The sequence below is a fragment of the Hydra viridissima genome, unplaced genomic scaffold (genome assembly GCF_058129835.1).
Source record: "Hydra viridissima isolate aposymbiotic clone 2 unplaced genomic scaffold, HvirCarnegie_v1 scaffold_2, whole genome shotgun sequence".
NCBI classification, from domain to species: domain Eukaryota; kingdom Metazoa; phylum Cnidaria; class Hydrozoa; order Anthoathecata; family Hydridae; genus Hydra; species Hydra viridissima.
Genome location: NW_028324301.1, coordinates 16,061,639 through 16,079,646, shown reverse-complemented (window position 1 = coordinate 16,079,646; position 18,008 = coordinate 16,061,639). Strand labels below are relative to the sequence as shown.

Genomic DNA, 18,008 nt, shown 5'->3' with positions numbered 1-18,008 from the left:
GAGCCTATTTCCCAATATGACATGTCCAGTTCGCCATCGATGTATGGAGGATATTGCAGTCATTATATAAGTTGTATCCACATCATCTTCAAAATATATTGATAAATAAATATTCTTAATTATCAAATATGCATGGAAACTTACATCAGTTCTCATGGTTTACCCAATATCTTCTTTAATAACAGTAATAGTCTGTCCCTGATTACTGGTTCTCAAATGAAGTGTGTATTTATTTTCAGTATCAGACTCTGAAGTTGATTCTGAAAACAAAAGATATTGGTTTTGGAATCAATATATTGATATATAAATATTCTTAACTATCAAAAATGCATGTCAGTAGCACACTCAGGTCTCCAAATATTTGATAATCATGAGAACTTCTGACTTTTTAAAAATGTTTCTGCTGATGCAAGGTAAAAAAATATTTTTTCAAAAAGTTAAAACATACTTTGAAATAACTCATAAGTAGCCTTTTTTTTTTCTGCATAAAAAGAATTGTTAAAAAAATTAACACCATGAACTACATTAGCATAGAAAAATAAAGTTTTATAAACTTGAAAGTAACTCTACCACTAATACGCTTTGACAAATTTTTGTTGTATTGTTGGGTTGTCCGATAAGTTCTTACCGTTTTTCTAAATTTGATATAACTTTATTTTTTAACATAAAATAACAACAATTTAATCAGTAATTTGTTCTCCGTTGTTTGTTACAACTTCCTCCCAACGTTCAACGAATTTTTCGATTCCTCTTCGGTAGAAATCGCCTGGCCTCGATTCGAAAAATTCTTCTAACCACGCCCATAATTCGACGTCATTATTGAACGAAACGCCTCGCGAAGCATTTGAAAGAGATCGGAAGAGGTGGAAATCCAATGGCGCTAAGTCTGGAGAGTATGGAGGATGTGGAAACACTTCCCAACCAAGCGTTTGAATCGCCTCATTGGTCATAATGGCAATGTGGGGACGGGCATTGTCGTGTTGCAGAAGAACGCCATATTGCCTATCAGGTCGTTTTTGCTGGATGGCGTTGTTTAATCGTTGCACCTGTAGAATATAAAGTTCCGCATTGACTGTTTGGTTGCGATCAAGCTATTCCCAGTAGATAATGCCTTCCCAGTCCCACCATACACACAACATTGTCTTCCGTGGATGAAGAGCTTGCTTTGCTCGCGGGGTCGCTTGTTGTTTCGGGCTTAACCATTCTTTGCGCTGCTTCATGTTGATGTAGAGACACCATTTTTCGTCACCAGTGACTATGCGATAAAGAAACCTTTGCTTATGTCCATGAGTTGAGAGATGACGAGCAAGCAAACTGGCAGTAATGGTAGATCGTTGATTTTTATTATTTTCGCTCAATACGTGCGGCACCCAAGCTCCGAGTTTTTGAATCTTTCCCATTGAGTAGAAATGTTCTGCTACTTTTGATTTATTGGATCCTATACGCTCTGCCGATTCTCTGGTTTTTTGACGCGAAATCAAAAAGGTGGTGTCGAAAATGCTCGTTTTTGTCGACTTGACACTCCATTTAAATGCTCTGAAAATTAACAAAAATGAATCAAAATTAAAAAACCAAATAGACTTTCTTGTAGAGCGAAAATATATCTTTCGAATAACACCAAACATTATACTAAAAAATTTCATTTCGATTGCAAGTGTTTTAATTTAAAAAAACGGCAAGAACTTATCGGACAACCCAATATAAAAACAGATATTTTTATTATACAATTTGTTAAGAATTTTAAATCATACAAACAAGACAGAGTTTTTATGTCTATTCACCCTAATTTTTAAACCCTACTTTTTATGATTGTTGTGATGTTGATTTGATATGATTAGAGGGATGTATTGAATTAATTTTTTATTAGGATAACTAAGCTTAATACGTAACTAAATTCTTATACATTTTAATATGTATTCTAAAGTCTACCCTCTTATTTACAAAGTCATTCACAAACTTAGATCCCTTAACTGTACCAACGGGTTATTATTTTATCATTATCATTGTATTAGGGTGAGTGACCCTAATGCAATAATAATGATATTTCTTAATAATAATGATCAATTACTACTGTTAGCTGAATCAGAATGAAGAGACTCAACTTCATTGTTAATTGTACATTGTCATGAGAATCATTTTTATAATAACTGGAGAGCACAGAATCAACAAATCAATTATCTAATTAATGATGCAGAGCATCATTAATTAGATAATTGATTTGTTGATTCTGTGCTCTCCAGTTATTAATATAATATATCTAAAGAATAATGTTAAAAAGCTGTTGAAAAAGTCATAGATTGTGATATCAATCCATTTAAATGCAATTTTGAATATTCATGTTTGTCCCACTCTGTACCTATTTAAAAAAATTAACATGGAAACAAGAAAGTGGGAGAAGATCATGGAAACAACAGAGAAAAGATATGTAAAGCATGATGAAACAGTTAATACATCTAACAAAGTGAACATTGGCGTATCCGAAGAAGAATGGAATTAAAGATGTGTAAACAACAAACATTTATTCACAAAAAGCTCAAATACTTAACAACACTATGTGTTTGTAGGAAATGAAAGAAAAGTTCATCACGTTACATTATGAAACAAGTTCCCTCAATAAACTATTTAGAAATAAGCATAATGTATTTTTTACCTGATGATTGCTATGAGCATGACACTTAAAGTAGTAAACATTATGTAGTTTTATTTTAAGTTGGTCACATAAAATAAAATATATTACTCTGATTTTATTCATTGAGAACTTTTGTTGAATTTACATACACAAATAAACTTAAAAACAGTGCAGTAACGAATTAATAAAAAAGACATATATTTTATACAAAGATAAATATTTTTTACTAACTTAAATACATACATATATATAAATAGAGAGATCGTTAAAATGTACATATATTTTAAGAATGCATATACATACACACACATACTTAGAGACGTATATATACATTATACATATATATAAAGACACACACACATGTTTTAAAGTAGCACAATTAATTAAATTAAGTAAAAAAAATAAACTAACTTTCGCTTGCCTTAAAAAGCATGCGTTTTATGGTTTGTTAATTGCTTTCAATAAAGTCTTACGTATTAAATTTATATCTTCCCGGTAAGTTTACTTTTTTCCAATAATAATAATTTTTCCAGTGGAATAACTACTTTTTTCCAGTAAGATGTTTATATTACAGTATTAAAACTTCCAGTTCAAAAAAATATAAAATTATGTAAAATTTAATCGTAAAATTGTCGATTTTTGTCGTATTTATGGCAAAAGACATCGCACGATGTCAGAACGACGTTTTGACGTCGTTATCGCGACGTTATAACAACGTCGTAATAAGTCGGTTGACATCGCCGATGAAAACCCAACGTAAACCGACGTCGGTTTGACCTTGGGTGCCCACTGGGTGAGTTTTCAAGTGTTGAAATTTAGCACAAGCGTTTTTAAGTATTCTTTTGGCAAATAGTTCTTGATTTAAACATATTTATTACTTGTTTTTTCTTTTTTTTTTTTACAAAATTGAGGACCAAAACCTTTCTAAAGTAGGATCTTTAGCATCGATTGAAACGTATTCAATGCAAAAATTGAAATACAACACTATTTCACTTTTCATTGGTCTTCTCCCCTTCTCCACTACTGAACAATCGTCATTAACATGATTTTGCCAAGTTTCTAATAATTTTTCAAACTAAAGTTTCAAATCGCTAGTAATTATAAAATTCAATCCTTCAAAGAATTAAGCTGGATATAAGTCCAGACTTTGCAATACCAAATCAAGTGCACGATAAGAAGTTTATTGATCATGCTGTTTGTTTTAAATAATTATCTTTTTAGAGGTTCCATGCTCCAGGATTTTTTCTCTTCAGATGCAGTGGTTTAAATGCCGGTCATGAGCAAAAAAATGGAATGTTTTCTAGTTAAAAGTTGACCAGATTGTTCAAATCTAGAAATGTATATATATTCAAATAGAAAAACGAAAATGTTGATATATTGTCTGGTTTTAAAGAAAGATCTGGCTGCGGAATGTCTGGTTTTAAAGAAAGTTCAGGCTGCGGAACATGGCCTGTTATTGGATATCCAGGACTGGGATGCCGCAAAAGGACCACATGACAGTTGCTATCTGGCAAACCAGCTCTGATGAATCTTTTACGGTACAACAATGCTTCATATCGGCTCCGGCATGCCATTCATGAAACTTTAATGTCCCATAAATGGATCGCCAGAACTGGCGTAGCCGGCACTGGCCCATACGAGCGCTGCTACTTAGGATTTTATGATGATTTTGTAGTATCCTCAGTAAAAGTTTTATGAAAAAAGAGATTATGGAAATGCTTTAAAAACTAATTTTTATAAAAAAGTTTGACGAGGATGCATAAAAATAAAGTTCCTTTTAGGAATTTACATTGATACTTTAATAAAAAAGTTGGATTTTTGCCATAAATGTGAGAAGGTAACATTTTTTCACAAATAACTCCGCCTCGTTTTTTTTACAAACCAGTCATTATGTTAAAAACAATAAATGGGGTTATATCAAAGCATGTCAACGAAAAAAAAAAAAGAAAAATTACTAAAAAATTATTTATAAATAAAATTTGCGGACAACCAAGAGAACTTCGAACTTTTCTTTAGTGACTCTCAATTCTGGGTAGATTAGAGAATTTGCTGTTTTAGGCACAACGCTCAAACTATTTTGATTAGCTCATCGCTACTTTACTAAAATTTCTGTAAGCCAAATCAGAACACGGATCTGTTATCTAAATATTTAACGGGAGGTAAAAGACGTTTTTGTTAAAATATATTGATAACATAAGAACTGTAAGGAAAGCGACATTAATAAAATGATCAAAACCCTAAGCAAACCATTTTATATTTGAATGAATCTATTAAACCTGAAATTGCATTTGCTTTTAGAAAAATACAGGTTTAATAGATATGGTTTTACCGTTTACAGTTTCAAAATAACTGCTGTTCTTCAAAAGAAATATATTCACGCAATAATTTTAATGATTATTCACATATATGATAGTATGAATCACGAAGATTTTGATCAATATTGGAAGCCTGTCTTAATTCTTAGTAACAGTCTTTACCTTGAAATAGTTTGATTTTTATTATGTTCAACGAAAACCCCATCATCCTTCAAAACTTTTAAGCCATTTTTAAGTGATAGCAATTACAAAATATATTCATTTGATTCTTTCTCCGCTTGAATCTTGAGAGACCTTTGGGTATTTTTTTTTTTTAGTATTAGTAAATGCTGTAACTGGTGTGAGCCAGTGAGTGTGGTATCAACACACTATCACAGCCGATTCGTTTAATTGCTGCTCATCCAGCAATCAAGACCTGCTTTAAAACTGTTAACTGATTGTGCTTTAACCAACTCACTTGGCAAGCTATTCCATAAATTGACCAATCTGTTAAATAAAAGGTTTTCACGACTGCTTGTTTAGTGATTTCTTTGACATATTTAAAGCTGTGACCTATTATTTGAGCTTTTTGAATACTAATTTTTTTTGTTGTTTCCAAACCGTTAAAACCGTTGAAGAATTTATAGAGTTGAACCATATCTCCTCGTTGTCTTCTTTTTGTCAAGGTAGTCAAGTCAAGAGCTTTTAGACGATACTCATAGTTAGTTTTTTTAAGTGATGATATTAATCGAGTTGCACGGTGTTGAACTCTTTCTAATAATTCAATTTCTCCCTTTCGAATAGGTGACCACACTTGTACTGCTAACTCTAACAGTGGCACTAAAGAAACAAAGAAATCTCAGCAGTCTAATATCTAAGCCAACGAAGCATTTTTTAATCCGACCCAATATTTGGTTGGCTTTACGTACGCATTTTATTACATGATTTTTCCATTTCAGATTGCTTGAGAAGATTACTCCAAGATCACTTTCAGATTCTGTTATGTTTAACTTTTGTTCGTTGATGTAAAAGGGTGATTTTTTGTTATTTCGGCCAAAGTACATGACCGTACATTTTGAAATATTAAATTTCACAAGCCAGTCTTGAGTCCACTTAAAAGCTGAATTGAGATCTGATTGCAAAGAAAGAATTGATGCACTGGAAAGCATTTCATTCATAATTTTGGTGTCGTCAGCATAAAGCTTTGTTAGACTTTTTAAAGTATCAGGCAAATTGTTTATAAATTGTACAAAAAAGAGTGGTCCAATTACTAACCCTTGTGGAACACCACTGGTAATTTCTGCCCAAGAGGATACATTTTCGCCTATCACAACTCTTTGTTTTCTTTTTTTTAAGAATGCTTCAATCCATTGTATTGTCAGACCAGATGTTCCATAAGCATTAAGTTTAAGCAACAATCTTTTATGTGGTACTGTCTCAAATGCCCTGGAAAAATCCAAAACAATAACATCAACAAATTTACCATTTTATAAGGCGGTTGAAATAAAATCAAGTGTTTCAAGTAGATTCGTTTAGCATGATTTATTTTTTAACAAAACCGTGCTGTTGTTTGCTTATTAGTTTGAACTTATATAGAAAAGTTTCAAGTTTACATCTGATTGTAACTTCCATTATTTTACATGCGATTGAGTGAAAGATACCAGTCGGTTGTTTCCCGCTAAGGTTTTTTTGCCTTTTTTGTACAGAGGAGTGATATTTGCTGATCTAAATTGCACTGGCAGTTTGCTGGTTTTAAACGATTCTTTAAAAATACACGTAAGTAGATTGGCAAAGGCTGACGCACAATTCTTTAAAATAGCTGAATGTAAATTATCAACACCACTTGATTTATTATCTTTTAAGTTTTTTAATCTTAGATAGACATCTTCATATGTAAAATCTTTAATTGTCATAATGAATGTTTCAGTAGTTCTTAAATCAAAAGAAGGCAGTGGACCTTCATCTTCTTTCACAAATGCAGCTTGAAAATTTTTGTTTAAGATATCAGCAATATCTTTTGAATTGTGAGTGGTTTTACCATTTGCTCCCTTTAATGCTTTATAGTATCTTTGACTGCTAGTTGATTGTTTATGTAGCTGCAGAGAAGCTTTGGATTCTTGGTGAGTCTTTTTACCAGATTAAGCTCAAAGTTTTGTCTCACTTTCCTCATCTCATCTGCGACATTTTTGCAAATCAATTTGTATTTAGATTTCAAAACAGGGTCGTTCCATTTACATGAGCAGCTATTATATCTTAAATTTTGTTTGCTTCTAATAAGAAACTTTAATTTAGCATTAACTCATGCTGGTCTAATTTTTAAAGAGTTTAATGTCTCTTTAATTGGAGTGAAATGGTTACATGCCACCTCAGTATAAAAAATCAGTTCATCAAACATTTCTTGTACATTTTTGTTACTGAAGCATTGTATCCAGTCAACATTTGAAATTAGGTCAGATATTCGTTCAAAATTGGAATTAGCAAACATAAATCTTTGCTTACTTTTAATGTCACGGATTGCTTTATCAGACAAGATGAAGCTGAAACATTATTAGATGGCCCCTAGTTATGTTTCCCAAAAAAAATTTTGAATCTATTTTGTTAACACTTGCTCATTGAGTTGTAAAGATTAAATCTAAGGTATTCCCAAGTTGTTCATCTGACAGCTGGAAAGTTGGTATGTTAATATGCTGATAAAGAAAGTTATCATTTAGAGTATCTGTAAATTTATATTCAATTCCATTCTCATTTGAAACTGCATAAACACAGCCATTTGACCAGTTGATTAATGGGAAATTAAAGTCGCCCATGATAAGTAACTCTTTGAACTTACTTTTGTCTATATATTTGCGTGCTAGGCCAAAAACCACATCAAACTCTGCCATATCCTAAAAATCATTTGGCCTGTAGATGCATCCAAGTAAATACTTGTCATTATCAAAATAAACAACTACTCATGCTTGTTCTAGTTTACAGGGATTTAGAACGGCATCATTTAGTTCATAGGAGTCTAATGAGTTGTCTATATATAAACAAACACCACCGCCTTTTCGTCCTTCTAATCTGTCTTTTCTATACAGATGGTAACCTTCAATGTTTACAACTGAATCAACTTTAAACCATGTCTCAGCCACAGAAATTACATTTGGTTTGTATTGTTCAATTACCACTTTGAACTCTTTTAGCTTGTCATCAAGAGAGGTAGCATTTAAGTAAAAACATGACAACCTTTTAATTTCATTGCAATCTGACTCTGAATTATGTATAAAACTATTGATCTGGTTTCTTCTTGAATTTAATGATCTTATTGCCACGGATGCCATTACAAAAGGGGTCATTGTCTGGTCTTGCTTGATTCATTTTATTTCTTTCAGTTCTGAGGTTAAAGTCTTGGAGTCTCTGAGCCTCAGTCAAATCGTGGACTAACATAAATATCTTTATGTGCAGCATTACTTCTCAATTTTTTAGCTGATGCTGATATTGTGTTGCGAAGAATATCTTCAGCTAATTCAACAAGAATTGGACCTGGTTTATTAGTTTTAGATCTCAGCTGTCAAACAAATTTTGGTTTTACATTCTCTTTGAAAAATGTTCTCTTGATTTGTAATCTTTAAAAACTTCGGAGTTACGAAATTTTTAAGATCATAAATCAAGAAAACATTTTTTTTCAAATACATTAAACATTTTTGATAATCATCTTAATGACTTTTCTCTTTAGGAATAAATTGTAGTAAAAAGAAACTCAATTCAAGATGGTAGGAAAATTAAAACTGATAACCTTATTAGTTTCTTTGAAATCGGCGTATTCTTTTGACCCAGTTACATTGACTGCATTAGGTTTATTTCGTGCTGGTGCTATCTACACAGGCAGTATATAAAGTGTTTTTTGTTGTTGGTTTGGTCATTCTAAGTATTAGTATAACAGCTATAAAGCTACAGAACTATCAATAGATTCTGATGGTTATTATATAAAACTAAAGAACAAAACCTACACATAAATTATGTAAGCTAGTTTGCTAGATCACCTTTATGTAAAAGTACAATATCTAACATGAAATAGTAGGCCTGGTGCGAATGCACAATAGTTAATCCGACACTTGTCCTTGCAAGTTGAAACTAGCAAATGTTGACTAACACCGGGAGCTTTAGCACTATCTAGGTGCTAATTTTTGAGAAAGATGATGTTTCTAATTTATAAAAGTCTGAGTAATGATCCCTAAGCTGACCTTTAAAAATCCTCCTTCGGATAACTTTTGCAATTTTTTAAGAAAATTTGTTTCAAATAGTTTTTTGCCACTAAAGTTATTTAATGTGGAAGCCAACTTAAAATTTTTGTTATAAGACCAACCAATATTGACTGGAATTTGAACCATATATTCTGCTGTAATGCTTGAACTTGTTCTGCTACTTTAAGGTGATATCTGATGTTTGGTAATAAATTACATTTCTATCTAATTGGACTAGAAAATAATTCATATAATAAGCTTGACGGAGATAAACTGTTCCTTTGGAGAAGGTGGAACTGTACATAGAACATGTTCGGCTATAGTTTTAGCAGCCACCTGATTTTCTAATACTGGCTCATATAGATTCCTGTCCTTCCTCACACTAGACAGACAGCTTGAACAATATTTCTCTACCTTAGACAGTTGATTTTTTTTTTTTATCTGAACTGCTTGTTGCGGTTATTGGATGAGAATCGCCTTTCCTTCAACTCTTGCAGCGCCGCAAATTAAACACTCACAAATTGTAGTTGCCTGTGTTACTTTGGACAGTTTTATAGACTCAAAATCAAAAAACTCTGACAATGGAGCAGAATGTTCTTCAGTTAGCATTCTGATGGTTAATCTACAACCTTCACAAACACTTTTAGGACTCGGGCATTTTCAAAATCAATATTCTTTTTCAAAACCTCCGATTCTTTTTGTTTAACAATTTCAGTTAATTCACGTTGAGACTTTTGAAAACAAATAAAGCAGACAACTTTTTGGTTTTCTTCATTATTTCTTGTTAGAGGCATTTTGAAAACGTTCAAAAATTTTACCAATTTAAAAGTTAGATATGAAATGTTAAATACTAGAAGAGTATATAAAAAATATTCTTGTTCAAACATCAGAACATCAATTTTATAAACAAGAGATAAATATATATACAAAATTAAAAGTAAAGAAAAGGGGTTTTAGAGAGATTTTGAAAAGTTAGATATTGTAGGTCAAATTACTCATCTAAATATCCGAGTTCAACAAATAAATTAACGAATCTAAAGCACCCACCCAACAACAAGTCGTCTTAAAGACAAATTGAATCTTGAAACTGGTCTTAAAGTTGTCTTAAACTGAATCTCAAATGAAACACTGTAAGCCGTCTTCACTAAAACGTCTTAAAGTTGCCTTATTTCAGACGTCTTAAAGATGGCTTAAACTGGTCTCAAACGAAACACAGTAAGTCGTCTTATTTAAAACGTCTGCAAGTTTTCTTATTTAACACGTATTAATGACGGCTTAAAAAGACGTGTATATATATATATATATATATATATATATATATATATATATATATATATATATATATATATATATATATATATATATACATATATATATATATATATATATATATATAACCTTCTAGTCTCCTTCCAATACAATGTAAATATATATTTTTATATTGTGTTAGAAAGAGACTGGAAGGTGGTGACTGAATATAGGAAGGTGTGAAAAATATGTATTATCAAAATGCAATAAGTGAAAAAAAGAGACAAAAGTAGTATATAAATGCGGGTTCTGGGGCATGGCTACCGTTATATATTGGGGGGTCTTGATGTTTTTTCCAAGATGGCGGTTTTTAAGTTCTTGTTATGCATAATATTTTTCTAAGATGAATAAGTATAAAAATAATCATGTCATTTCTATATTTTTAAGATGTTTTTTTCTAAGTTGACTTACCTTTTTATTCAAAAAATTTCTTACCTATTGTTAAGTTTTAAAAATCACTAGTGATCTGAAGGATCTAAAAATATTTCTTACCGTCCATGTAATCGGGTCTTGTTTTATAGAGACCAATAGCCAATGTGCTAATTTTATCATCCAAAATGATCCTTTTGTCGTCGTTAGCGCTGAGTGCGACTTTGTTAATTTCTTCGGTGTAATTTTCATGAAGATGAGAGCGGATAACGTTCATGGTTGTAAGCTTTTCTTGTCCATTAAGCAGTCGTAGTAATGTTGATGTTTGATGTGATTATTAACGACTTTCTTTTTAACCTCTTTGCATTTTTTATGTTCTTCATTTTCTTTAGGGATGTAGTAAGAGTAGAGCTTGGGACTAAGACCAACAAACTGCGTGATTTGCTTTCCACCGGTTTCATCCTTGAACTTGCCGATAACTTTTTTATTTTCACCTACTTTGAACCCAACGTTTTGAATAGCAGGATGGTTATTAGGAAATTCGCTAGTGTCAAATTTTTCAAGTACATCGTCAGCTATGTCTTTGTAAAAATCTTCCGTTTCGATTTCGTAAAAGAGCGAGTCAGTGTCGGTCATGAGCAATTTTACACGATCGCCGTATTTAGGCTTCATGTAGTCATAGTGGTGCTCATTCCTAAGTAAACAGGTTTGTTGTAAACCAACTTTTTTCTCTTCACGTGAACCGCGATTAATTTTTCATCAAAAATGGTGAAGCTTTCGAATTGAGGTTTTTTGGATAATTTTAGAGCTTCTTTTTTTGTGGTGACAAGTCTAACGTCAACATGATTTTCGATGTTTTCCATGGTTTTTCCAAAGACAGAGTTGTTCATGAGTTTGAAAAATTCCTTATCAGATTCGAAGGTAGCTTTTGTTCTTTTTTTGGTGTTGAAACCGATGTATGGTTCCATCCAAGGTTCTTCTCTAAAGGTGAAACCTCGATGAATTTTGGTGATGATTAAGCCCAATCGTTCATAGAGTTTTAAGTTTTCATGGTGTACGACGTATTCCTTTTTTGGGTTTAAATTGGGAACGAGTTTTTCTACTTTCCCAATGGTTAATCTTTCAGGGGCTAAAGGGTAATCGTTGTGTTTGTCGTGAAGGTGATCAGGGTAATCTAAATCAACCTCAAGAATGCATGGCATAGATTTCCAATTTTTAAGCTCTTCATCAGTCATCCATCTGAATCCTCCAACGGGAAGAGGTTTGCTCATAGCCCATTCGTATAAATTGTTTGCGTCTAAATACTGGAGAAATTTAGATGGTTTTGAAGGATCATATTTGTCAATGTATTTGTTATTGGCATTTCCAAGCCGGTTTGGGATCATGCTGATTCCACCGCGTATTCCTTTTTGAGTCATGCGAAGCATATCAGGATCGCTAAAAAGCTCTATTTTAGCTTTAGTCTTTTTATAACAAGCCTCCATAGCGAGTCCAGGGCAGGTGTAATACCAGGCAGGATCTTGATCGTAATATTTCATGCACACGTCTCTAAAATTTTCAATAACATCTGTTTGAATGAGCACGTCTGAGATGTTGTACAGTATGAGTTAATCTTTAAACGTTTTGCATCCAAATACATCCCAAACGTTTTGAGCATGTGCATAGTCTTCTTCTTTTATTTTAGTGTCATTGAGTTTGGAGTTGAATGCTTTGATAGGAGGTTATTGCGTTTCGGAAAACTTTTCAATGGAGTCCACCCAATCATAAGGGTAAATGCCTTTTTTTCTTATCAAGTTGAACTGTTTATCATCAGGAAAATATTTTCTAACGTTTTTGCATTGTTCATCGGTTAGATTTTTAGTTAGTTTGTCTAAACCGAAGGGAAAACTCATTTCTTTCTTTACTTTTTTTGGCTTTCCAGTTTCCTCATCAATATATTCTTTACTTTGATTTTTTTTGAGAAGTTGATATATTTTTCTTCATTGTTGGGTATGCATTTTAATTTCCCGCCTAATTTCTTGATGAACAAATGGCTGTCGTAACCGGATAAATTGTGTAAAAAAATGGGTATGAAACTTGGGATTTGATAATCTATGTTGCATTGTTTATGAGCAGCACCACGGTACTTTCCAGTCAAATGGCAGTGATCCCACACTTTGTCACCGTTAAGATCATTTTTGCAAATGTGACCTTCGGTTGCAGCTTCAAAATTCTTTTCATCCTCATCAGTCACTTTTTTATTTTTCTTCCAGCGATGTTGGCGTAAATCGCAATCGTTCCAAATCTTTGTAAGGTCTGCTTTAAGCATGGTGACAAACTTTTGAGCCACATCATCCTCATCACTTTCTGCTGTGTACATGACTGGTTTTTCTTTATAAATGGTTTCATCGAAGCATTTGATGAAGTAGCTGAACGAGCTTGGAGCATGCTTTTGATATTGTTTGGTGTATGACTGTTTTGAGTCAGGGGTGCAAGTGTTGACAGGTTTGACGAAACATTCAAACTCGGCATTTACCACAAACGGAACTCTCATGGACATGTTGTAGTTTTTAAACTGAACGGTTGTCCCTTCTTTAGGAAGTTCAATTCGAACCGAGATGTGTTTATAGCAGTCTTCTCGATGTTTTTGAAGCTTTTCTTCTTGGTCATAAGCTTGCATACAATTTCTACAAATATGTTGTTTTCTTTTTCCTTTTGTTACTGAAGAACCATTCAATCGGTCTAAGTTTTTAATGAGGCAGTAATGGTTAGTGTCTTTGTTTGAAATGAGAAGCAAATCAATATTATGCTTTCGATCTAAAATTTTGGATATTCGTAAAGGATGAATTATTTTTTCTTCATACCTATAGACGTTGATGCTAATATCTGGATTATTTATTTCAAACTTGTTGATACCTTGAGTAAGAGAGACAGGAAATTCCATTCCATTCCAATTTAACTCTTCTGATTTTAGAATCAAGTCTTCATCAATTCTTTCGTCATGTGTATTTTTTAGATTAAGCGCCCTGGTGACACACCACATAAAGCATTTATTATCATCGTTTTTCATGTTGATGATCGCCTTTTTACTTTTTAGTTCAGGAGGTAGTACTATGTAGGAAGAACCACTGAAAGGTACCCAATCGATCATGTTAACTTCTACTTTTAAAATTTTGTTAACTCTTCAATTGGATCCTTCCTTGTTGTAGTTGGACATGTTTTCAAGAATTCTTTCTTTCCATGTTTCAAAGCTTTCTTCTTTTTCTGTTGATTCGAGAATAATTTCATATATAGACGGGAAGACCACAGTGCGAAGATTTTCTTCTCCAGTAGCAATATTCACACGCGTCATTTCACAGATTAAAACAAGGTTCGTTTTTGTGTATTTTTAATGACTTTGATGGCAGCCTCTTTGACCATGTTTAAAAAGGCGTCAGGGTCTTCGTATTGAACAGAGGGGGTGTAAGAAAATTGCTCAGTGACGTGTTTTAGCGCATGATTAGTCAATACAAACTTAACAGGAGCACCAAATAGAACGAGAATTGATTGCTTCTTCCACTCCATTTCTCACGCTGCTCACTGCATTTTTCACCGTGGTTGGAACGTAGGGATCAACAAGAGCATTTATTTTGTTGAAACCGTTGTAGACAGATGTTGCAATTCTTGAAAGCCATCCAGGTCTTGGTGCAGGAACCGGTTTAGGTGCAATGACGTTTGTTGAATCGGCAACAGGTGTGCCAAGGATGGATTGTTCAGTTCTTGTCACTCAATTTTGCTAGCGAGCAGACCCGAACGAAATCAAGTCATTGGAAACGGGACGAGGAGCAATAGGAGGTTTCTGCACAACAGGTCTCGGTGGAATTGTTGTTGGTTTCGGAGCAACATGAGGTTTTGGAGCAGGATCAGATCCAACAACAAACCGTACTTTTGCAGGTTTCACAGAAACTTTAACAGGTGGACGAACAATCCTGACTACGGTATCATTCACAGGACCATGCCCAATGATGGGTTTTGTATTTTTTATAGCTTCAATGAGCTCGGCTTTTCTCAGTCTTGAGATGCCTTTGAGGTCTAAGCCTCTAGCCATCTCTTTTAATTCTTTCATATTCATTCTATCCATTTTAAATAGGGAAAAAAATTTCTTTAACCTATTTTCAAATTTTAATATCAGCAAAAAAAGAATTTTAATTTTCAGCAAATTAAAATTAAAATTTCATGGCATAATCACTTCTATTCGATAACCGTGTTTATTATCAAAGTATTTCCAGTAGTGACCCGTTTCTTTTCTTAATTGGTAATGAGAATGATATTCAGTTACTTTTCCCGTTTCCACATGGGTTATTTTATAAGTGAAAGGATGATTTCTGATGTTTTTAAGTCTTTTCCATTTAGGATCAATCGGTTTTTTCTCTTTTGGTTCATGTATTCTCGGTCTTCCCACGGGCCTTTTTTCTTTTTTTTCATGTATTCTTGGCCTTCCCACGGGTCTTTTTTCTTTCACCTTTTCCATTAAACCGTCTTTATTGATCAAATGGTTTTCAAACGCGATCAGTGTCAAAGCCATCAAATTGTTTGATGTTTTGGTAACACCATTTTTAACCAACAAATCTTTTAAAACCTTTTTTATGTAAAGCATCTTTTTTAAATGTTTAAATTTATTTATCTTGAATTCAATTTTTTTCAATTCTTCAAAAAGAATTAAAAATTTTGAGCACTCCTCCAAGAATCATAAGAGTCTTTATACCAAATCAGCAAATTTATTTCAGGATATTTAAAATAACGAATTGCATCGCCGAAGAAGTTACAAAGTTTAACGGCTTCATAATTAATTTTATTATCTTCAACAAATGTATTTCTCCATGTATAAGTACTGAAAATATCTTCAAAATGACCCAGTACTTTTACTGGTATGCTTCGAATTATTTCATTAAAACCTTTTTGATATTCCTCTGGAAGTTTTCCAACGTAGTGAATGAGTTCAAGCAAACTTTCTAATTTTATTGGAGGAGGAACAGCTTTCATAGCAACATTTTCCACATATTCAATGATTAGCTTGTCACCCTATTCATCAAATACAATGGTTTCGTCAATAACCTTTGTGTCCATCTTTTTTATACGTCGTAAATTATTTATCTCGAATTCAATTTTTTCAATTCTTCAAAAAGAATTAAAAAATCGTAGATTTTCCATGGCGAACTTAAAAAGGCTTCACATTATGTATTTTATTTATCTCTAATGAAATTTTTTTCATTTCCATGTTAGAACTAAAATCCAATTCGAATAATTGAATGATGAGGTTGATTTGAATCTTCATCCATTTTAGAGAGTCATAGTCTCTCATTAGCAATTTCTCTTCACCAAATAGTTGGATCATTTTAAAATGTTGTCCTTCAAGGTGATTGACAATATCATCATCCGAATCATCATCTCTATCAAGCAAATCATTAAACATTCCATTTTCTCTACCTAAGATATATTTTAGATAATAGATATCGTGTTCGAGAAGTTTTTTAATATTGTATATGCCTGTTTTACTCAAATCACTGCTCATGATTTCATCAAACAGCTGACTTCTGAGAAGGTAAAGGTCTTTAATTTTTTCGTGAATTGACATGTAGTTCTTTTCAAACGCATCTTTCATCAACGGTCTATTCAATCTCCAATAAACTTTAAGTTCAAGATCGGAAATTTTTTCAAGCATTTTTCCAGACTGCCAGAATTTGTCAAGCAGTGAAACTTGATATTTGATTTGCATGTTACCCATCTTTTTTATTCATCGTAATTTATTTAACTCGAATTCAGTTTTTTTTATTTTCAGCAAATTTTGGAAAATATTCGAATTTTTGGAGCATCGCGTCCATTTTCATTTTTGCAGACATTTTTTTCTTTTCTTCCCAATCACAGTCCAATTCAAGAACGCGTTTGTCGATCGCTCTCAGCTTTTCTCGCTTTTTCAAATTGCTCCACTCTCTTTTGTGCTCTTTGATTGTTTTTTCCATCCGCGAAAAGTCATCCTCTTTGTCTTCCCACAAAATCGCGTAAAGCTCGTCTCTTTTTTCATCGCTGTACATTTAAGTAATTTTGAACGAGCCGCTCTCAGCCTTGAACGCAAGAGCCTCGAGCTGTCTTTTCTTTTTTACATCAGGCTCTCTTTTGCTACATTCTAGAAAAAACGGGTGAAACGACATTTTATTTAATAATTTCTATTTTAAATCCGTTTTCATCCACTTTGCCGTTTCGCTTCTCCAAATAGTTGTTTCCGTGTCCCGTCTCTTTCATCGCTTTGTAAAGAGAGTCGTATTCGATCACTTTTCCTGTTTCAGCGTGAGTTATTTTTACAGCCACGGGATTGTTTCGGATCGAACGGAGCCTTTCGTATTTGGAGTCTATCGGTTTGACATCCTCCATCATGGCATTTTTTATCGATCAGATGGTTTTCAAGCGCAATCATCGCCAAACCCATTTTGCTTTTCGACGTTTTGGAAACGCCATTTTCGATAAGTAAATTTTTCAAATCCTTTTTCGTATAATTCATTCTTTTATTAAGGATCCATTTATTTTTCTAATAAACTCAAAGAATTCATGTGGGTGCGGAGCACTTAGTACACAACGTTCATTTTGTTTCCGTCGGATTTGATTCTGAGCAGCTTGTCAGAGATCACCACGGCAAAGGCTTGAGTGTCTGCAGGAACGTTTGCGTTAAAGGTGGCTTTAATTTGCACGTCCAACACGGTCGATTTTAACCTCTCAGCCTGCTTGCTCACGTCAAAAACGAAAAGAGAACAAATGTGCCTGTAATTCAGCGCTGTTATATTCGGCTGAGCGATAATTTCGCTGATTCCAAAAATCTTGTTGTCAAACTTGCACGCGTCCCTGTAAATTCTCGAAAATTTGTTGTTTGTAAAGGCCAAGTCGTAATCCACCGCAGGATACCTTTCGCTGTTTAAGATCACATACATGTTTTTCAAATCGCAGAGGTTGAATACGGAAGGGTTTACATCTTGACTGCCGTCTTTACTGGTCTGAAATCCAACAATGATGTACCTCGGTCGTTCACTGGCTGATCTAGCACTCAACCTCCAACTGAATGTATTGGACACTGGAACGGCAATGGTGTCACACTGTGACACCATTGCCGTTCCAGTGTCCAATACATTCCACTTTGGACTCGATGAGTTTGTAAAGACGGTTGTTTGTCATAACAGA

At 33.3% G+C, this 18,008-nt stretch overlaps 1 protein-coding gene across 1 annotated transcript; it reads right to left on the bottom strand.

Annotated features, from left to right (window-relative positions):
• Positions 1-455: 455 nt before the first annotated feature.
• Positions 456-12,520, bottom strand: LOC149892224 (uncharacterized). The gene is made up of 2 exons (XM_090080653.1): positions 10,947-12,520; positions 456-1,536 (listed from the first exon to the last, which is right to left on the bottom strand). The coding sequence occupies exon 1, from the start codon at positions 12,359-12,361 to the stop codon at positions 11,492-11,494; it is 870 nt and encodes a 289-aa protein (XP_089936779.1). The 5' UTR covers positions 12,362-12,520; the 3' UTR covers positions 456-1,536; positions 10,947-11,491.
• Positions 12,521-18,008: the final 5,488 nt, after the last annotated feature.

Bases quoted from the DNA above. Each gene is read 5' to 3' on its own strand.
- LOC149892224 (XM_090080653.1), bottom strand. From the start codon at position 12,361: ATGAAATATTACGATCAAGATCCTGCCTGGTATTACACCTGCCCTGGA.